At 38.1% G+C, this 22,615-nt stretch overlaps 1 protein-coding gene across 7 annotated transcripts in view; it reads right to left on the bottom strand.

Annotated features, from left to right (window-relative positions):
* Positions 1-22,615, bottom strand: part of NCOA1 (nuclear receptor coactivator 1) — a 293,327-nt gene that overhangs the window by 48,629 nt on the left and 222,083 nt on the right. For all 7 annotated transcript variants that reach the window (XM_058287710.2, XM_058287708.2, XM_071211904.1 and 4 more), the window contains 3 exons: positions 20,021-20,168; positions 17,448-18,768; positions 14,009-14,189 (listed from right to left, as the gene is read on the bottom strand). In XM_058287710.2, the coding sequence (XP_058143693.1) occupies positions 14,009-14,189; positions 17,448-18,768; positions 20,021-20,168 (1,650 nt within the window). The remainder of the gene's footprint in view (positions 1-14,008; positions 14,190-17,447; positions 18,769-20,020; positions 20,169-22,615) is intronic.

Here is a 22,615-nt window from a genome sequence, read left to right as displayed (position 1 = left end):
ATAAACGGACAACTTCTCTAATAATAATTAAAAAAAAAAACAAAAAAAATCGAGCTAAGAGATTACAGTGCAAAAGGGTAAGGAAAACAAAAAAATGAGGGTAAAAATAAGTGTCATGGAGGAGAGATCCAGAATTTCTAAAATTGACCTAATAGGAGTTCAAGGAAAGAATGGAGAAGAGTGAAGAAAATTCCCCTGAAGCTATAAAAAAATAAAATAAAATAAAATAAAGTAGAACGATAGTAATATTAACGTCTGTAGTTAAATTGTCCAGAATTTACATGAAAATAGGCATATTTTTACCTGCAAATTATTATTTAGTATTTGATAGGCAGCCATAACATATTTGGTATTTGTCTGACACAAAATCTTTTTATTTTTCGTTAGATGTGTATATCTGTTACTAAGGATTTTCTGGGTCCAACTATAAAAGCTTCAAGTAGAATTTACTAGGAATTTATTCTCCATTGTTGAATCTACTGCTGGAAAATTATTTCACAATTAAGAGCACTGGTAGACTCTCTAATAGACTAATTTTATTTTGAGCTTTCAAAATAAAAAGGTCCCTAAATAATTTAGCAGAAAAAAAGAAAAAGTTTCCTATCAGTGAAATAGCTGTATTCCCCAAATAAAGAGAATATCCCAAACCAAAATGAGAGAAAAACAAGGGAGCTTACCTACAGAGAAGCAAGAATCAAATTGGCATCAGCCTACTCACAAACACTCGGTGGGCAAAGATAAGGGAGCAATGATTTCAGAGTTATGAATGGAATGATTTCGGACCTATACCTCTCTACCGTGCCACAGCATCATCAAACTATGAGGACAAAATAAACATATTTCCCGATAGGTAAGGAATCAATATAGAACATCTCTTAAATTCCTTCTGATACAATTACCTGCCTACGATCTCTAGCAAAAGAAAACGTATATTTAATTTTTAAAAAAAGACATGGGATAAATGCATATATATAAAAAATCCTACAATGAATGTGAGATTTAGAGATAAAATATATATTAAAAACTACATATAAAATAAAAAGGAATTACAAGAATGTATTTAGATAAAAAATTTCTGAATTCTAAAGTCTATAAGTCAGGGTCTTTCACCTTGTGCCAAAAATAAAAAGAAAACTTATTTTGAAAGGCTAAGAGGTTTAGAAATAATATATGAGGCGGCAGACTTGGCCCAGTGGTTAGGGCGTCCGCTAACCCCATGGGAGGTCTGCAGTTCAAACCCTGGGCCTCCTTGACCCATGTGGAGCTGGCCCATGCGCAGTGCTGATGCGTGCAAGGAGTGCCGTGCCATGCAGGGATGTCCCCATGTAGGGGAGCCCCACGCGCAAGGCGTGTGCCCCGTAAGGAGAGCCGCCCAGCGTGAAACAAAGTGCAGCCTGCCCAAGAATGGTGTTGCACACACGGAGAGCTGACACAACAAGATGACACAGCAAAAAGAAACACAGATTCCCGTGCCACTGACAACAAAAGAAGCAGACAAAGACGACGCAGCAAATAGACAGAGAGAACAGACAACTGGGGTGGGGGGGAAGGGGAGAGAAATAAATAAATAAACCTTAAAAAAAAAAAAGAAATAATATATGAAAAGTGTCTAGTCCAATAGAAGGGGAAAAATGAATACCAAAACTCTATCAACAGAAGCCAGGAAAAAAAAAGAAAAAAAGTAACAAACACAATAATTGGAAAATACAAAATAAGATGGTAAAATTTAAATGTAAAATTCAAAATGAATGTAAATGGATTAAATTCACCTATCAAAAATGAGAAAAAAGAATGGTGGAATATATAGACATAGACTAAAAAATAAGAGCAACAATATTTAAACGCTCAGTCTGGTTTAAGATTTTTAAAAATTTACAAATTACATGCTATTTCTACATACTTGAATTAAGTATCAGGGGCTGGTGTATGACGATAATTAAACTCTCCTAGGCAAGATATCTCCACTTAGCATAGTTCAGTTTAAGACTGAAGACAAAAATAAGGAAAGACACTTGCTTTTTGAGTGTGGGGTACAAGCTTAAGGTATGGGGATCAGTTAATCAGTAAGGATTCTGGTCCTAGTAAAAGGTAGTAGTAGGGAAACGGACTTTGGCCCAGTGGTTAGGGCGTCCGTCTACCATATGGGAGGTCCGCGGTTCAAACCCCGGGCCTCCTTGACCGTGTGGAGCTGGCCATGCGCAGCGCTGATGCATGCAAGGAGTGCCGTGCCACGCAAGGGTGTCCCCCGCGTGGGGGAGCCCCACGCGCAAGGAGTGCGCCCGTGAGGAAAGCCGCCCAGCGTGAAAAGAAAGTGCAGCCTGCCCAGGAATGGCGCCGCCCACACTTCCCGTACCGCTGACGACAACAGAAGCGGACAAAGAAACAAGACGCAGCAAATAGACACCAAGAACAGACAACCAGGGGAGGGGGGGAAATTAAATAAATAAATAAATCTTAAAAAAAATAAAAATAAAAAAAAATAAAATATATTCTGGATATTATGTATGTGGATTCCAAATATTTTCTCCCATTGTGTGGGTTGTTGTTTTACTTTCATGATAAAGTCTTTTTGCGCTCAAAATGTTTTAATATTGATGAGGTCCCCTTTATATGTTCTTTCTTTGGTTGATTGTGCTTTGGGTAGAAAGTCTAAGAAAGCAGTACATAATACAAGGTCCTAAAGCTACTTCCTTAGGTTTTCTTCTAGTGGTTTTATAGTTCTAGTTCTTATATTTACGTCTTTGATCCATTTGAATTGATTTTTTTGTATAAGGTATAAGGCAGAGAGGTCCACCTTCATTCTTTGTCCATATTTTTCTTGATTTTTTTGTTCAGATTGTTCATTACTAGTGAATAGAAACACTACTCATTTTTTGCATGTTGATCTTATACCCCAATTTTTCAAGATTTTCTGCATATAGGATTCAGTCATCTGCAAATAGGGAAATTTTTACTCCTTCCCTTCCAATTTGGATGTTTTTTATTTCTTTTTCTTGCCTTATTGCTTTGGCAAGACCTTCCAGTACAATATTGAATAACACTATGTGACAATGACAATGAGCAATCTTGCTTTATTCCTGATCTTAGAGGGAAAGCTTTTAGTCTTTTACTATTAAGTAGGATGGTATCTGTGAGTTTTTCATATATGCCTGTTAAGATATTCATGAAGTATCCTTCTAGTCCTAGTTTTCTAAGGGTTCTTAGCAAGAATTATTGCTGGATTTTGTCAAATGCCTTTTTTACATCAATGGTGATGCTCATATGTTTTTTTCCCTTCATTTTATTAATGTGGTGTATTACATTAATTGATTTTCCTCTGTTGAACTTGCATACTTGAGAGGAATCCCACTTGATAATGGTATATTATTTTTTAAATGCACTGTTGGATTTGGTTGGCTAGTATTTTGTTGAGAATTTCGGCATCTAGATTCATAAGAGATATTGAGCTGTGGTTTCTTGTCTAGTGATATATGGCTTTGGTATGAGTAATGTTGGCCTCGTAAAATGAATTAGGAGTATTCCCTCCTCTTCAATTTTTTGGAAAAGTTTGAATAAGACTGGTGTTAATTCTTCTTGGAATGTGGTAAAATTCTCTTGGAAGCCATCTGGTCCTGGGGTTTTCTTTGTTAGGAGGTTTTTGATTACTAATTCAATCTCTTTACTAGTAAATGGTTTGATAAAATCTTTTTCTTCTTGAGTCAGAGTAGGTAATTTGTGGGTTTCTAGGAATTTGTTCATTTCAGCTAGGTTATCTAATTTGTTGTTGAACAGTTGTTCATAGTATCCTCTTCTATCTTTTTTATTTCTGTGGGGTTGGTAATAATGTCTGCCTTTTCATTTCTGATATTACTTATTTGTGTCCTCGTTCTTTTTTTCTTCATTAGTCTAGCTAAAGGTTTGTCAATTTTATTGGTCTTTTCAAAGAACTAACTTTTGGTTTTGTTGGTTCTATTGTTTTTCTTTTCTTTTCTTGGAATTGTCCCTACTTATTTTTTTTTTTTGTCTTTATTTTAATATTACATTAAAAAAATGAGGTCCCCATATACCTCCCCACCCCCCTCACCCCACTCCTCCCCCCATAACAACAATCTCCTCCATCATCAGGAGACATTCATTGCACTTGGTGAATACATCTCTGAACACCGCTGCACATCATAGTCAATGATCCACATTATAGCCCACACTCTCCCACGTTCCACCCAGTGGGCCATGGGAGGACATACAATGTCCAGTAACTGTCCCTGCAGCATCACTCAGGACAACTCCAAGTCCCAAAAACACCTCCACATCTCATCTCTTCCTCCCATTCCCTACCCCCACCAGCCACAATGGCCACTTTCTCCACACCAATGACACATTTTCTTTGATTACTAATCACAATAGTTCATGAATAGATTATCAGTAAATCCACTCTAATCCATACTCTATTCCTCCATCCTGTGGACCCTGGAATGGTTGTGCCCACTCCACACCCATATCAAGAGGGGGCTTAGATTGCACATGGATGATGGATGCAATCCTCCTGCTTTCAGTTGTAGGCACTCTTGGTTCCCTGGTATGATAGTTGACCTTCTTCAACTCCATGTTAGCTGAGTGGGGTAAGTCCAATAAAACAGAGTGTAGGAGTTGAAGTCTCTTGAGGCTCAGGGTCTGGCTATCACGTGGTCAGTTCAGAGATTCATGTCCCCTGGGTATATATTAAACCCCAACACCAACTACAGTTCCGGTAAAAGTAACAGGAAAGGCTTGTGAACAAAGATCACATCTGAGTCCAGCTCCATCACACAGAAACACAAACTCCAAAGTAGGGCCAACTGACACGGAACTGAACTCCATCTGCCACGACCATAGAACCTGTGGGTCTCTGTAGCCCTCAGAAGAACCAATACCCGGGGTTGTATGTACTTTATCTGTCTCTGGGACTCTACTGAGGTGTGCATAAGGGCAACTCCTCTGATAACCTCCTGGCTCTTTTTGGAGACTCACAGCCATATAAACTCATTTGTCCTTTCCATTTCCCCCTTGATTCAGGTGAAAAAGCATTTTTAACTCCTGGTATTCTATGTAGATCGAGATACCCTTTTATTCAAGCTCATTTTCTAGTTACATCATCAGCTGGTACTTGGTAGTAATCCCTCGGCGCCAGGGAGGCTCATCCCTGGGAGTGACATCCCATGCTGGGGGGGAAGGCAACGCATTTACATGCTGAGTTTGGCTTCGAGACTGGCCACATTTGAGCAACATGGAGGCTCTCAGGAGATAACTCTTAGGCATCCTGCAGTGCTAGGCCTTGTTCTTATTTCAGATGCACAGGCTAACAAGCATAGTCATTAGTATCAAGGGCTCATTATTGGACCTTCATTCTTTTTTGGTCTTTGCCATTGCACTTGGGGGATTATTGCAATTCCTTTAGGGACTGTGATAGAGCTCTCCTGGCTAGGAACTTAGCACTCCTCAGTTGTTGTTTTTAATTGTATCCACTATGAAAATATCCAAACATTTTTATGTACCCTGGTGTTTTGACTTTCTATTACATTTGTCTCTGCTGTAAACTTTGATATTTCCTTCCTTCTGCTTGCATTGGGTTTAGTCTGCTCTTTTCCTAGTTCTTCCAGCTGTTCTGATTTGAAATCTTTCCTTCTTTTTTAATGAAAGGATTTAGAGCTATAAATTTCCCTCTCAGCACTACCATTGCTGCATTCCATAAGTTTTGGTATCTTGTGTTTTCACTGTCATTGGCCTCATGGTATTTCCTGATTTTTCATGTGATTTTCTCTTTAACCCATTGTTTAAGAGTAAGCTGTTTCTAAGGATATTTATGAATTTTCCACACCTTCCTCTGATACTTATTTCTAGCGTCATTCCATTGTGGTTGGAGAAGATACATTGTATGATTTCAATATTTTTAAATTTACTGAGACTTGTTTATTTCAATATTTTTTAATTTATTGAGACTTGTTTCATGACCCAAGACATGGTCTATCCTGGAGAATGATACACGTGCACTAGAGAAGAATATAAATATTGTTGCTGTGGGGGTAAAGTGTTCTATACATGTCTGTTAGGTCTAGTTGGTTTAGAGTATCACTCAAATCTAGTATTTCCTTATTGATCTTCTGTCTAGATGTTCTATCAATATAGGAAGTATTGTATTAAAGTCTCCTATTATTAATATAGAACTGTTTTTCCCTTCAAATTTGTCAATATTTGTTTCACATACATATTTTATTAATGTAGAACTGTTTTTCCCTTCAAATCTGTCAATATTTGTTTCACACACACACACACACGGATTATAAAGACTTATTTCTCCCCATCTCCTCGTTGTTTGCACTTGCTATGTCTGTTTGTCTTCCTTGTTTCTTTAGGAGGCACTGGGAGCTGAATGCAGGACCTCTGATGTGGGAGGGAAGTGCCTAATTGCTTGATTCACCTCTGCTCCTTGCTTTGTTGGGTCTCTCATTATGTTTCTCCTCCCTGTGTCTCTTGTATCATCTTGCTGCGTCAGTTCTCTGTGCCTGCCCATTGCATCAGTTTGCTGTCTTCTTTAGGAGGCACGGGGAATGCTTTTGTTGTGTCTCTCATGTTTTTCTTCTTGTGTTTCTTGTTGTGTCAGCTCTCTGCATCTGCCCATCACATCAGCTCACTGTCTTTAGAAGGCACTGGGAATTTCTGTTCCATGCTTTGTTGTGTTTTTCATGTTTTTCTTCTTCTATTTACTGTTGCATCATCTTGCTGTACCTACCCATTGTGCCAGCTCACCATCTTCTTTAGGAGGCACCAGGAACTGAACCAGGGACCTTCCATGTGGTAGGTGGGAGCTCAATTGCTTGAGCCACATCCACTTCCCATTGTTTCATATATTTTGGGGCTCTACTGTTAAATGCATATATACTTGCAATTGTTATGTCTTCTTTATCCTTATATAATGATCCCTTTTTCAGCAAATAATGACCTGCACTTTTTGACTTAATGCCTACTTTATCTGTTATTCTTATAGCACTCCAGCTCTCTTTTGGTTACTACTTGCATGGTATATTTTTTAACATCCTTTTACTTTCAACCTACTTTCATCTTTGAATAAAGGTGAGTCTCTTGTAAACAGCATTTTTGGGGGGCATACTTCATTACTCATTTTGCCAGTTTCTGCCTTTTCTTTGGAGACTTTAATCCTTTACATTTAAAGTCACTATTGATAAAGTAGAACTTTCTTCTGCCATTTTGTTATTTAGTCTTTTACCTTTTGGGTCCTTCAGTTCTTCCATTAATGCCTATTTAATATTTATTGATTTTTTTTTTGTATTGTATCATTGAATTCTTTGTCATTTTCTGGATATATTTTTCATATATATTTTTCAGGTTGTCATAGGGTTAAAATGTTAACATCCTAAATATATGGCAATCGTATTCAATTAGCATGTGACATCATGAAAATTCACATACATTGTGCTTATACCTTTCTGTCTCCTGACCATTTTTTGTACTTGTTCAATTTCATCTTTATATATTGGATGTCCAAAACCATAGATTTATGATTACTTTTTATGCTTTTGTATTTTGATACCTGTAGGAAGAAGTAGAGTTACTTACCAAAAAAATACATACAATAGTACTGCATTTATAATTACCTAAATGGAGGAAAAGGGGAGGGAGAGGGGGAGAGGGGGAGGAAGGGAGGAAGGGAGGAAGGGAGGGAGAGTCTCGAGCCTTGGAAGCACCATGCTCTCTGTCTGCTGCGACAGAGAGGATTTAGGCCACAACCAGGCTTGGATCCACCATCGTGTGAAGAGCATGCTCACGTAAGCCCCATATTAAATGCTCTTTTACTTGCTAAACTGCACTTGCCTGAGTCATTCCTTGGTTTGCTGTGTCCCTCTCAGTTTGTCAGGAAGCTGTCATTTTACATGGCTTCCTGATATAATTGAAACACACTCCCTCAGTTTTTGTTTATCTGGGAATGTCTCAATCTCTCCCTCATTTTTGAAAGAAAGTCTTGCTGGATATAAAATTCTGGTTGGCAATTGTTTTTTTCTCAGCAATTTAAAGTATTTCTATCCACAGCCTTCTTACCTCCATGGTTTCTGATGAGAAACCAGCTCTTAATCTAATTGGAACTTCCCTTGTACATAGCATATTGTTTTTCTCTTGCAGCTTTCTGAACTCTCCCCTTGTCCTTTGCATTAGACAATTTGATCAGTATGAAAGGAGGCATATTTTTCCTTAGTTTTATTGTGTTTGATGTTCTCAGGGTTTTTTGGATGTATATATTCAAGTCTTTTGTTAAGCTGGGAAGTTTTCTGTCATTATTTCTTGAATACTTCTTCTGACCCTTTTTCTCTGACTTCCATCATGTATATATTCATATACTAATGGTGTCCCACAGATCTCTTAGGCCATTTCACTTTTCATAATTCTTTTTTCTCTCTGCTCCTCAGTCTGACTCATTTCAATTGTCTTGCCTTCAAGTTCACTGATTCTTTCTTCTGCCAGCTCCAATCTGATGATGAAACCTACCTGGGAATTTTTCATTTCAAGAATTGTGGTTGTTAAATCCAGAAGTTCTGTTTAGTTCATTTTTAAAATTTCTATCTCTTTATTGAGATTCTCATATTTTTCATCCATAGTTTTCCTGATATCCTTTTGCTCTTTCTCTGTACTTTCTTCCACCCCCTTGAGCATTCTGAAGATCATTTTTAAAAAGTCTTTGTCAGGTATGTTCACAGTCTTCTTTTCTGGATTTTTATACCCTTTCTTTAGATGGGCCATCATTTCCTATTTCTTTGTTTATCTGCAAACTTTCGCTGCAAACTGTACATTTTACTACTTAAAAATCTTAACTGGGATTTATTCCCTGAGATGTCTATGTCTTGAGTTTGTAACCAGGTGGCAATAAGATGGAAGTTTTCTTGAGTGTCACAGTTAACAATACCAAGCAAACCTAAGCAAAAAATACTTTTCACTGTCTTTGAAAATTGGCTTTGCAAAGACAGTGAAAGGTATTTCTGGTGCTCCCAATTAGAGTTCAGCCCTCTTTTCAGGAAGGTCAGCCAAAGGTGAATGCAAAGTTCATGGTCCTCTTTGTCTCTTCTGGGCTTATGCCTTGACCTGGACTCATGCTTGCTAGTGGCCTTAGGAGCTCCCCAGTATGCAGGAAACATGAATGCTTCCTGCATGCCCCAGGAAACAACCTTCTTTCACTCCTGAGTGTTCATCTGTAGAAGTTAAAACAGGGAAGCCTTTGCCCCAGGTCACCTGACTCAACTGTAACTGTTTCATACTCTACTTTCACTTTCTCAAGCTGTTTTAGACTGGAGGGAATATTTTGGGAAAGGGGGTTCATGCCAGAAAGGAGTTTTCCCAAGTCAGTCTTTCCCAGCCAAAGCAAGATGAGAGACTGAGAAAGGGAATGTTAACTGGCTCTAAATTGCCCTGGTGTGGGATGGGGGTGAGGCCATGAAGGGGGACAAGAGTTTCCCTTATGGCTCTTCAAAGTTATGCTTTCTTCTCTTGACACATACCCAGAAAATGCAGTCCTTCAACTGTCCTCTGCAGCCCTGAGGAAAAACACTGTCTATAAGTCTCCTTCACTACCTTTGCCTGGGGTGGGTGGAACAATGGCCATCTTTAGAGCAGGGCCTCCAGCACTCTGAAGTAGCTAATCAAAAGCAATGATTGGCGCTCAGACTGTATACCCTTGAATCTTGGAGAACTGGGTCTTTATATCCCACTCTGGCACCAGCAAGTTGTGCCAGTACCTTACTGCTACCTTTTGTGAGGCTGGGGGATGGGTGATGGTTGCCACAGAGCAAAGAGTGCGGTTCACTGATATTTACCATAATTTATCAGCATTTTCCTCCCGCTCATCCCTGGATGCTGTAGTGTTTTACTAGACTTCTAAGTTTCAAAACAGTTGATTCAGACAGTTTCTGTTTAATAGTTGTTTTGGTGGAAGGATCTGTGGCTTATGATTTTCATCAAATTTGTAAACTCTTTGGCATTATTTCTTCAAATATTTTTTATGCTCCCCCTTCCGTGTACATTAGACTGTGCAATATTTTCCTATAGGTGGCTGTGGTCCACTACACTTTTTTTGGTAATTTTTTCTTCCCTTCAGTTTGCATTGTTTCTATTATGATGTCTTCAGATTCACTGCCTTTTTTTTTTTTCTGCTGCGTCTAACCTGTTGTTAGACCCATTTGATGAATATTTTATTTCAGATATGCATTTTTCAGCTCTACAAGTTCTACTTGGTTCTTTTTATTCCTTTTTGTAGTTTCCATTTCTTTCCTCATTATGCTCATATTCCTTTAAGTCCTTACACACATTTATAAAAACAGTTTTAATGTCTTTTTCTGCTAATACGAACATCTCTGTATCTATCAGATGGATTTTTCTCCTGGTTTTCAGCCATAGTTTCCCTCTATTTTGTGTGCCTATTAATTTTTTATTGGTGCTTCTTACCTGCACATGGTTTAGTAAGAGTCTTCAAGAAAAAAAAAGGGAAACGGACTTTGGCCCAGTGGTTAGGGCGTCCGTCTACCATATGGGAGGTCCGCGGTTCAAACCCCGGGCCTCCTGGACCCGTGTGGAGCTGGCCATGCGCAGTGCTGATGCGCGCAAGGAGTGCCGTGCCACGCAAGGGTGTCCCCCGCGTGGGGGAGCCCCACGCGCAAGGAGTGCGCCCGTGAGGAAAAGCCGCCCAGCGTGAAAAGAAAGAGCAGCCTGCCCAGGAATGGCGCCGCCCACACTTCCCGTGCCGCTGACGACAACAGAAGCGGACAAAGAAACAAGACGCAGCAAATAGACACCAAGAACAGACAACCAGGGGAAGGGGGGAAATTAAATAAATAAATAAATCTTTAAAAAAAAAAAAAAGAAAAAAAGAAAAAAAAATGGGGTGATTTAGGACACACCTTGTTTGTTTCCCTTGTCACAGGGACTAAAATCTTTACTGCCTACTGTGCAATGTCTGAAAAAATATTCTTTCATATATTTTCTTAAATACCACTATTTACTGTGACAGGCTAGTCCAGTGCCAGTTATGCTGTTATGGTTAAAAAGCAAAAGTACTCTTTCTGAAGTCCTAAAGCATTGCTCTATTGTCTCACATTTTCCACCACTACCTTCAAGAAATTCTTGATCCACTATATTCTACTCACACCTTCTCTCTGAAAGGTTTTTAGAATCTTTTCTTCATCACTGGTATTCCAGAATTATATGATGATAAACCTTGGTACAAGTCACTTTTTTCACTGTTTGGGTACTTGTTGAATCATTTTAATCTGGCATATCATGTCCTTCTGTTCCAAAAAATTCTCCTATAATTTATGTTTGATAGCTTCCCTTCAATTTTATGTTTTTCTTTTTTCTTGTTGTTTGTGGAATTCTTATTAATTATTGGATCTCTTGTGCTGACCTTGTAATTGCCTTAACTTTCTCTCCCTTACTTTTCAATTGTCTTTTTCTTTTTTCTGGGAGCTTTCTCAGCTTTAACTGCTAACATTTCCCTTAAATTTTTTTATTTGGGATATCTAATGACTAATTTCCAAGAGTGCATTCTTGTCTTTGATTGTTCCTTTTTCTTTCTCCTGTATTATTCATGGATAAAATCTCTTTCTTTCCAAAATTAAGGATTTTTTTGTTTTTGCTTTTGTTTTTTAATTCATGCATTCATTGCATGTTTCCTTTGAATAATCTTTTCCTGTTAGTTTCTTTTGGTCTCTTTCAAGTTGGACACTTTCCCCAAAGTCTTGATGAAGAGGATTTGCCTGTGCCTGTTCACTGACTGGAGTGTGAGCATGAGGCTTGTCTTCTGCTTGCCCTGCCTCCACTGTTGGATGGTTAGATGGCAGGAGGGCTTTTGCACTGTAGGGACCTCACCTCATAGACCCATATGCAGACATCTTCCTTCTAGCCACTCACAATCTTTGGAGAAAAATCCTCCAGCATCCCACTCTGGTTGGGAAAGGGTACCAGGAGCAAACAAATCAACCCGCAGAATTTCATTTTGTCTTTTTTCAGGCTTGTACCTTATAACTTCCCCAACTGTGCCTGATACCTCAGAGTCGGGAGCCTCACATTTTCAATTAGAAGAGATTTTCACAGCCATTTCATCTAAACGTTATTTTGCAGATAAAGAAAATAAGACCCAGAAAATTCACTTTCTTAAGGTCATATTCTAGTAAATAAAGAATGTGAAACTTGAACCTAGGCTCCTGACTCCTCACCCAGTGCTCTGATTAGGTGAAAAAAATGTTGCCAAAAATGTCAGAGATGACTCAAGATTCTTTCCAGCTGCTCGAAAATCTTGGTAAACTTTCAGGAATTGGGTCACGATAGCTAAAAGCTAAAATAAGATTAAATAAAGAAGTCTCATATCTGATCCCATCAGAGGAGAGAGAGACAAGATTTAGGTCAGGAAGACAAGCAAATTTTCAAACTGGCCTGGTTAGTTTCCTTTAGTTTTAAGGTCACACAGTAGAATCATCGTGACTGTTGTTTTAAGACTTACTTTGTTTATTTCTCCCAACCTCTTGTTGTTTGTACTTGCTGTGTCTGTTTGTTGTGTGCTCGTCTTCCTTTTGGGAGGCACTGGGAACTGAATGCGGGACCTCCCATGTGGGAGGGAGGTGCCTAATCACTTGAACCACCTCTGCTCCCTGCTTTGGTGTCTTTCATGTTTTCCTCCTTCTGCCTCTTGTTGCATCATCTTGTTGCATTAGCTTGCCGCACCAGCCCATCGTATCAGCTGTCTTGCTTGCCTTCATTAAAAGGCACCGGGAACTGAACACAGGACCTCCCATGAGGTAGGTGGGAGCTGAATTACTTGAGTCACATCTCCTTCCCTCACCAGTGGTTTTATCAACTTCAAAGTTTGATGGGTAAAAAAAAATTGACAGCCCTATATTCATTATCTTGAACTGAATTACTGTTTATGACTTATACTATCAAAGTATTTCTTAATTAGAAGAATGCTATTCTGGGTTAGGGCAACAGTAGCCTATTTTAACACACTGTCTCCTAAACAGTACTCCATGGAAAACTCATTCTGTGGGATAACATATATTACTTGAGAAGAGGAATTCCTTATTCAAGTAAGTTTGGAAAATGCTGGTTTAAAGATACTTAAAATGGTTTCTTTAGCACAGAGCTTCTCAAAACCTTAGCATGTACTGTGAAACTTCAATAGGGGAATATATGGGCCATGTAGCATTTGCCCAGAGTATTTTAACCACAAAATCCTTCCTTTTTGCTACTCATAGGACTAGTGTTCAAGGAAGACACTGTGGGAAACATGATCTGAAATAATATTATATTTTTGAGAGTCCTGCTATTGGATGTTTTGGGTAAGAACCAAAAATTGTGCACTGTAACATTAATTATGAGAGGGTAGAGGTTATGCTATAATTTAAAGTACATGTGATTAGTGAAGTTCAGTACGTCTAAATATAACTGTATATTATTTAGTGACATTAATGAAGAGATATTTGGTGGCGGAGTTGGTCCAGTGGTTAGGGCGTCCATCTACCACATGGGAGGTCCGCGGTTCAAACCCCAGGCCTCCTTGACCCGTGTGGAGCTGGCCCACGCACAGTGTGTGCAAGGAGTGCCCTGCCACGCAGGGGTGTCCCCCGTGTAGGGGAGCCCCAAGCACAAGGAATGCGCCCCATAAGGAGAGCCGCCCAGCGCGAAAGAAAATGCAGCCTGCCCAGGAATGGCACTGCACATACCGAGAGCTGACACAAGATGACGCAACAAAAAGAAACACAGATTCCTGTGCGGCTGATGACAACAGAAGCAGACAAAGAAGAAGACACAGCAAATAGACACAGAGAACAGACAACCGGGGTGGGGGGGAAGGGGAGAGAAATAAATAAATCTTAAAAAAAAAAAAAAGAGATATTTCACTCTTAACAGAAAAAATGTCTGTGCAATAATGACGAGAGACAAAGTGCTAATCTATATCACTATTAAACATTTAAAATAAGGTTTTGACCCCAAAACATACTATTCAGCCTGGTGGTGGGTCTGGCAGTGGTGGACTGAAGGGAAGGTGGCAGGATCTCTGATTTGATGGTTACACTGGTGGCAGCACCGTCCATCCTGTCTGTCTCACATAAGCTGGGCAGCTGTGCTGCTTTCTCTAGCGTGGGCAGTAATTGATCAAACTGGTCAAGGTCAGCTGTAAACTAAGAAAGGAAACCAAAGTTAAAGGAAATATATTCACACTTTCATCTGAAACAATGTAGAAAGAAGTTGCTTTTCTAAACTCTACAAAGTAAGTGTGACTATGAGAGAATGAAGAAAGAAGAAATAATTAGAAGCACTGGGGTCTCTTTGAAATTACATGACACAACTCTTCCACTGAAAAAATATTTTGGATGCTTATAATATTAATATACTGCAGGATATAAGAATATACACATAGTACTTATTTTAATATATCTCAATGTAAAATTTATGCACGGAAAATTACTTGACTGGAAGGAAATGTGAAGAGTACGTGCTATGATGATGATACCATGGGTGATTTCTTCTGGCACAACTCTCAAAATTTTTGCAAAATGATTCACTTTTATAATGGAATGAAAAATAAATTTACATCAATACAACATTTTTTTCATACTTTAAAAAAGTTTGGGTAGCTTTTTAATAATTAGTATATCTCAGAAAGGTCACTTCCCACAAAAGGACTTGGTATAAGAAACATATCTTCTATAATAAATAGGGAGTCCCTACATCTGTCTAAGGTTATGTATAGAAGAAAACTGGTCTTTATTTCACATTATTCAAATTCTATGATTACTTTATCATATAGTTCATCGACATAAAATTTACAATTTAATAATTTATGTTTGGATTTCATTACTGAATTCAACTAAAATTCGTTTGTAGATGGTATAAAGAGAATTGCATGTATGCAGTTTTTAAATGCCTGCAGCTTTCATTAACATTTTGTTTCTACAGTTCAACATACTGTTGCCTGTAGCAAGAATTCATTCATTTTCCTTGCTGAATAGTTTCCCATTGTACGAATATTTAATCCATTCTATAGTGATGGATTTTGGGGTGTTTCCAGTTTTGGGCTAAAACAAGTAACATTCTTTTTTTTTTTAAAGATTTATTTTTTATTTATTTCTCTCCCCTTCCTGTCCTCCCTTCCCCAGTTGTCTACTGTGTCTATTCACTGTGTGTTCTTCTGTGACCGCTTCTATCCTTATCAGCGGCACCAGGAATCTGTGTTTCTTTTTGTTGCGTCATCTTGTTGTGTCAGCTCTCCGTGTGTGCGGCACCATTCTTGGGCAGGCTGCACTTTCTTTCGTGCTGGGTGGCTCTCCTTACGGGGCACACCCCTTGCGCGTGGGGCTCCCCTATGCGGGGGACATCCCTGCGTGGCAGGGCACTCCTTGCGCGCATCAGCACTGCACATGGGCCAGTTCCACACGGGTCAAGGAGGCCCGGGGTTTGTACCGCAGACCTCCCATGTGGTAGATGGACGCCCTAACCGTTGGGCCAAGTCCGCTTTCCACAAATAACATTCTTGAACATGTCTTTTGTTACACATGTACAAAAAGCACTGACTATAAAAGAAAATATCAACTATTTTGGACTACATTAAAATGAAGTACTTCAGCTCACCAAAGTGAGGTACCACCAAGAATAAAGGCAAGACATAACATGGAAAAGATAAATGCAAATATATAACCAATAAAGTACTCATATCCAAAATATGTAAAGTACTTTTACAATTAAAAAAAGACAACACATAAGAAAAATGGAAGACTTCAACAGGCAAGTCATAAGAGGATATCCAAATCACCAAACATTTATTAGAAAATTGAAAATTAAAACTTAGGAGATCCATTACACATACCCCATAATGGCTAGAATTTAAAAGACCAATACCAAATATTGGCAAGGATGTGGAACAACTAGAAGGAATTTACACTATGGAAAAGTGTTTGGCATTATGTACTAAGGACGAATAAACTTGCATTTTACAATTCTGTAATTCCACTCCCAGTTGTACACTTGGCAGAAACACATGCTCATGTGTACCAAAATAGGTGTATCAGGATGCTCATATGGCATTACTTGATAAATCTGTTGCTTTTAAAGTTAATTTTTTCAGAGTTTTTAACAGTTATAATTTGAAGATGACTTTCAGCTTTAAAAATGATATTACTGTATTAAGAAACATGAGACATAGCCTTAGCCTCAAAGAGCACATACAGAAAGAAAATAGTAACTAGAGACCAGACACAGCACTGTGAGAGTGGAGAGGAAGGAAACATCTAACTAGGCCTACTGGGGAAGGCTTTACAGAGGTATCTCTGAACTAGTTTGTGAAGGATAAGTAGTTCAGCAGGCATAGAAAGGAGAGCAAGGCAGAAGATGCTCAGCAGCTACATGGCTTATCCCAGGAATGGCAAGGACTTCTCCATGCCCAGAATGCAGTATGCCTGAGGACAGAGAGAGTTTTGGGAGATGAGGGCAGAAAATCAAGCTGGTTAAAAAACCTGAAGGACCTAGGCATACTAAGTATGAATCTTATTTCACAATGGAAAGCTTGTTGATAATCTGCTTTACAAATTTAGCTATTTCATGGATGTCTATATTCTGATGCCAAGTGATTTGTAAGCTCCTGGAAGAAGGGACCATATTCTCTGTTGTCTTATAGTCTCAGAATCAACAAGCAATTTTTCAATAAATAAAGCTGCCTGTTCACTTTCACCCCACCCCCACTCCAGCCTAAATACAGAAGTTCCCAATCCATTACGATTTATGGAAAGGTTTGTTTTTATTTACTTCTGCTCAGGGCATGTTATATCCCTTACTGCCCAGAACACTCAAGTTCCTATTCACAGATAGTGGCTAAGGGTAGACAGAATCAGATGAGAAGGAAAACAGCCTTATGAAATGCTTCAAAGGAAACAAAAAGCAAGCCAGGTAAAGTAGCCTTGTCCACCTTCCCACATTTCTCTCCCACTTCATTTACATCAGAGGTCCCCAAACCTAGATATACATCGGAATTCTCTGGGGAGCTTCTTTAAAATCCAGATTCCTGGGTTTTTATTTTCAGAGATTTGGATTCAACAGATGGGGATGAGGAGAAGGGGGAATGGGGAGGGAAGAGTATTTTGTTAAAAGCTCCAAAGACGTGAACTCTGATTTTACAGGAAGAAAAATCTACTTTCTTAAAATGCTGTATTCCCAGTGTAATCATCTGAATTTCCAAAGAGAAATTCTAAGGGCAGCCTGTGGGTTTCAATCACTGATACAAACGTCTTAATATACACCGAACGGATAGGACAAATAATAGCCTGAATCCAAATATGGTCTATGGCTGGTGTGAAATAAATGAGGAAAGACAACAAACAAACAAAAAACCCCACAAACAACAAAAAACTAGGAATGTTCATTTTGTGAAGTCCTGAAAAACCCACCTGACTCTGGGACTCCAGTTTAATTTCCTCAGTAGCAGGTTTGGTCATTGGGGTTGGGTTTGTGTTACAAGGATCCATCTGTTCTTTCTTTTCCACTTTCACTTTCACATCATCCAAGCTCAGGTTTGGAGTTGATCTTAAATCTTTCTCATCTTTATCTAAAAGATAGCGTAGGAGCTGATGGTCTTTTGATTCTTTTTTCTTTGAAGCATCCAGTTCTAGTTTTATACTAGAATTTCCTTGTACCTGTCCAATCACTGACACAGAAGTAGGTGCACTGTCCTTTTTATCAGGCTCCACAGACAGAGTGGTGATATCTGAGGGGCTACCCTCCTGTAAGAGCCGGTGCAGAATCTTGTGCCGCTCTGTCAGGGAGCTATGAGAGGAGGGGCAAGAACCACCTGAGGAGTTACCAGAGGCAGAGCTAGAAGTGCCCGTGCAAGACAGTACATCTTTGCAACTTGTGTCTAGATCAGCATGCCGTAACTGCTGTTCCGCGGTTGTTGTCAAAAGCTGCACTAGTTTGTGACTGGTTTGAGAGTATTTATTTTCTCCTTCTGAGAGTCTGTCACTGTTATGCAGAAGCCCTGAATCCAGAGGTTTGCCATCATTAGAGCTGTTGTCAGACTGAATCATTTCATTTAAAATAGATGTAATCTCTTTGTTATCTTTGGACTCAGCTTTTGCTGGTTGTATATTTAATCTGTTAGGTGAATTTTGTGAGCTCATCTGCCTGAGAACTGGAGAACTGGCAGAAAAGCCAACAGAGTTATTTGGTCCTTCATTCAGACCCTGCAAAGATGTAACTGGGATGTTTGAATAGGATCGGTTGCTATTATTACAGGCATTACTTGTCATGCCAATGGGGGAGCTTAATGTTGAAATATTAGGAGAAAATGAATTGTTTGGCATCCTGGGCCTTGTTGCCAATCCAGAACTAACCTGTCTCCTTGGAGACATGAACTGTGCTAGGGTTATTCCTGTACCTTCCATAGGAGAATTATTGAGGTTTAAAGAGGAATTACTGCTCTGGGAACTGGCTTGTCCCTGGTTTAAGGCAACACTGGCTACAATCTGATTTCCAGGTGAGCATCCAAAACTCCCTTGGCTGCTGCTAGAATTACTCTGACCGCTGCTGTGAAGCTCTGAGCTCTGCTGGCGGTTTGCTCTGGTGGATGCCATGTTGCTGTTGGCTGGTGGCAACGTGGATGAACGGGCCACACCGTGAGCTGAAGAGATACTAGGATTGACTGAGGGGTTTACTCGGGGAATTGACATTCCAGAATTAGTGTCATCTTGAGGAGAAAGGCCAGCGTGTTCCCTAAGGGGGGAAAAAGACATCATTCAAACATCTTCAATTTTTTCCACCAAAATCATGTTTATGATGCATATTATAAAACAAGACCATTAATCTCCCTAATATTGTAAATTATTAAATAAAGAGCTCCTGTATCACCTTACATTATGGAAAAACAGTGGACTGTTTAGTACTACTGTAAAGTAAATAATGTGGTACCTTAAATTTGATAATGATTTCAGTTACACGGAAGAAAAATCCAATATATATACTTTTAACCTTTTTAAAGTTCAGTACAAACAATTAATATTACAATAATATTTCTTGTTGAAAGAGAAACTTCCCACACCTTTGTTTACCAAGCACTTGTTACAGCTTTTAAGTATTTCAACTCCAAAGAGGAAGACTGGGTAAGGAAAATACTGTGTTACTGATGTAAAAATTAAAAAGGGTGATATGCAGACATAGCAGATGTTTTGAAAGAGAAATAACAATATGAAAAAAAAGAACTGTGCTAATTCCACTCACAAGTATAAATTAAACTAAATTAGAAAAAAACCAGAATACCAAATTCAGGTTTCCACTGAGTTCCTTAAGCAAATCTATAATTGTGACAACAGATTTGTGACTGGTATTACCATGTTCCAATAAGCAAATACATCAGATGAGGAAAAGATGAAGTGAGGGAAAATGTTTTTATGCTAAATTTTAAAGTTTAAATATAGGATTTTGAATACTTCAGAGAAGAACAACATAGTTTCATGGATTTACCATGTATACCAGTATAAAACAGATTTAGAGAGGGGAACAAAATAGAGGCAATGATATTTAAAAAAATCTCAAGTTGACAGTTTAATGATTCGTAGCTTCTGGGAAAAACTGTCAACTTGAAATCAGGAGCCATCAAGTTTGCCCTAATGAAAATAAAGCACTTTTAACAATCAGAACCATAACAATGTTAATAAACCCTGAAATCTAGTATAATACCACACGTTCATATATGGAAATAAAATTTTGAGCTACCTTTTTGTGTTTTCTCCCTGTTCAAAATATTTTTAGCCTCACCTTCCCTATCTCCCTTTGGGAACTACAAAGCTATTGTAAGCTGACAAAAATCTAGAACTCAATATAGATATATTGATTATATACTCATCACACAGGTTTCATGCCTAATTTAGAATTCCTGTTTTCTAGTCATCAAGAGTATTAAAAAATTCTCTAAGAAGAGATATGTGAACTGGCTTATTTCATATGAAGCTCTCCAAATAAGTAGTACCTGTCGATGATATGAATTCCCATGATGAAAGGTTGCATGTCTGGACTTTGAGGATAGCAAAGTTTACACTTGGTGTGGGCGCTAAGCATTGTCCCATCATTCAATATGAATCTATAGGATGGGCTGGAGGCAGTGCCACGGGTCATCACTGTTTCAAACAAAAGAGAAACCTAGTTAAAATTCTGACACTTGTACTTTGGGCAAAGGAGAGTTACCAGGCCTTATTTCTACCTAGAACTTCATTTTAAATGTCCTCCCAACTGCTGCCTGCTGAAGCTCAAAATAAAGAATAGTTTAGAGAAAGGAGATTCTTGAGGGGGAAGATATGATTCCAGTTGAAATATGCCACTTGATGACAGGATTTGAACTAGTCCTAATTGAATGGGTGCTTCCTCACATAAGTTGTGATTATGAAGAAACACCAAACCAAGAAAATATCAACATCAACCTGTCCATACAATGTGGCAACTCTTCAAGTTTATTAAGTATCCACTAAAAATCCCAGGAAGTAGTCTCTTCCCATCTCACTTTCAGTCTTCTCTAACAAGCTTGTTTTTCTTTCCTACCAATTTTTTAGTAATAGCTTTATTGAGATATAATCCACATACCATAAAATTCATTCTCTAAGAGTTTTAATTAGTTTGCACAGTTACTTAGTTAAAATACAAATTTAATTTTTCATTCAGGAATACAAATCACTAAGGTCCTGTATGACAAATTATTGTATCCCTGTATATGTCTTTTTTTTTCTTTGAGGCACCGGGGCCAGGGATATTAAACCTAGGACCTCATATGTAGGAAGCTGGTGCTCAAATACTGAGCTACATTGGCTCTCCCAAGTTGGTTTTTGTTTGTTTTTTGTTTGCTTTGCTTTTAGGAGGTATCAGGGATCAAACTTGGGACCTTGAATATGGGAAGCAGGTGCTCACCCATTTGAGCTACATTGGGTCCCTAAGTATTATTTTTGATGTTTGAATTTTTGAAGTTTAGTAAGCAACTTAAGATAAAGCCAAAGATTACTAATATAATATTACTAACATAAGGAACAAAAAAAACTAGGTTAAAGCAGTCAATTCACTTTATAACAATATAATTTACTTTTGTCTTAAAGTTTTTTTAACAGCAGATAAAATTCTAATCATTTAGATAAGTATTTATGAAATACGTAAAGGCTATACCAGACTACTAAGTATTAAAATGTTATTGATGTCTTACTAACACAATAGGATTCTATTTTAAGAAAGATTTAATAGGTAGATTCAGCCACACCAAGGTTAGAACATATTCACTGAAACACAAGAATTAGTACTATAGGTGTCCTATTTTTTCAAAGACATTTCACAAAGGGCTTCAATTACATTTTAAAGGAACTTGTGAAAGAGACTTAAAGTGACTGATTAACAAATAATTTTTGAAGTTACATAGAAGGAAGAGAAGACATGCTCTATTTTATTGTTTTGGGTATACAGTATAAACGGAAGAGGGCATAGTCTGTAGAAAATCTATAGCATATATATAAATGCCTAAATATTAAAACTGGGGTATAAACTTAATTGAAAGGATTAAGACTTAATGCACAACCAACCACATTCCTGACCCATTTAGCAGCTTTGGCTAAATCACTGGCAGACTTACCAAGTATAACACATAGAGAAATTAGCATCTAATGAAATAGTAAATGATGAAAAAGAGTTTAATTTTTGTGAAAGGATGTAAGTAAATACTTGCTCTATCAAAACCCTAAAATATATTAAGAGTTCTAACTGTTAATATCTTTTTAACAATATATATTTTGGAAAATACAACTACAACATAAAAGTGGCATTTTAAATTAAATTATTAAGCTAGGGTAATGAAAAAGCTTCAGATAAATGAAGGGCCATCCAAGATAGGCAATATCTTCCATGTTATTTTGCTTATGCCATTTCCTTACCATTGTTGACTGCTCTTCAGGACACTTTTACTCTACTGGGAAACACTCACTAGCTTTTCATCATAGAGCAGCACTGTCTAATACTGTAGCCACCAGTCATGTGTGGCCATCTAAATTTAAAATTAAATAAAATTTAAAATTGAATTCCTCCGTCACAGGAGCCATATTTGGTTGGCTAGTGTGGACAGCACAGTTCTATATAATCTGACTTCAACTTACACTTCTAATCTTCTCTCTCATGATTTCCTAAACATTTCTTTTGTACCCTTCTGACTGGTAGGTAGCTAACTTCTTATACACTTATTTTTCTTCGTCAGCCAGAATAAATTTAAGAGCCGATACCAGATCTCATTCTAGTTTTGTACTCTCCATTGAATCTTGCACAATGCTTTGACCACAGGAACATTTAGTAAGTACTTGCTGGTTAATCCTCAACTTGAATCACACTAAATAGGTTAAAGTTGATGTGTGATCAACTGCTATAACTTTTCTTTAAAGGACAGTTTTAAATCTTAGCTATGTTCTGAAATACTTATGTCTTAATTTATAGTTTGCTCTTTTAGGAATCTAGACTTAGTTTTTTAATAGAAAAGTAATGGAGAGACATTTGCTGACAAGCCCTATAAAATGAGAAATAATTAGAAACTCAGGCTAACATGGGA

The sequence above is a fragment of the Dasypus novemcinctus genome, chromosome 25 (genome assembly GCF_030445035.2).
Source record: "Dasypus novemcinctus isolate mDasNov1 chromosome 25, mDasNov1.1.hap2, whole genome shotgun sequence".
Lineage (NCBI taxonomy): Eukaryota > Metazoa > Chordata > Mammalia > Cingulata > Dasypodidae > Dasypus > Dasypus novemcinctus.
The sequence above is the reverse complement of the archived record's forward strand: the minus strand, read 5'-3'. Positions and strand labels throughout refer to the sequence as shown.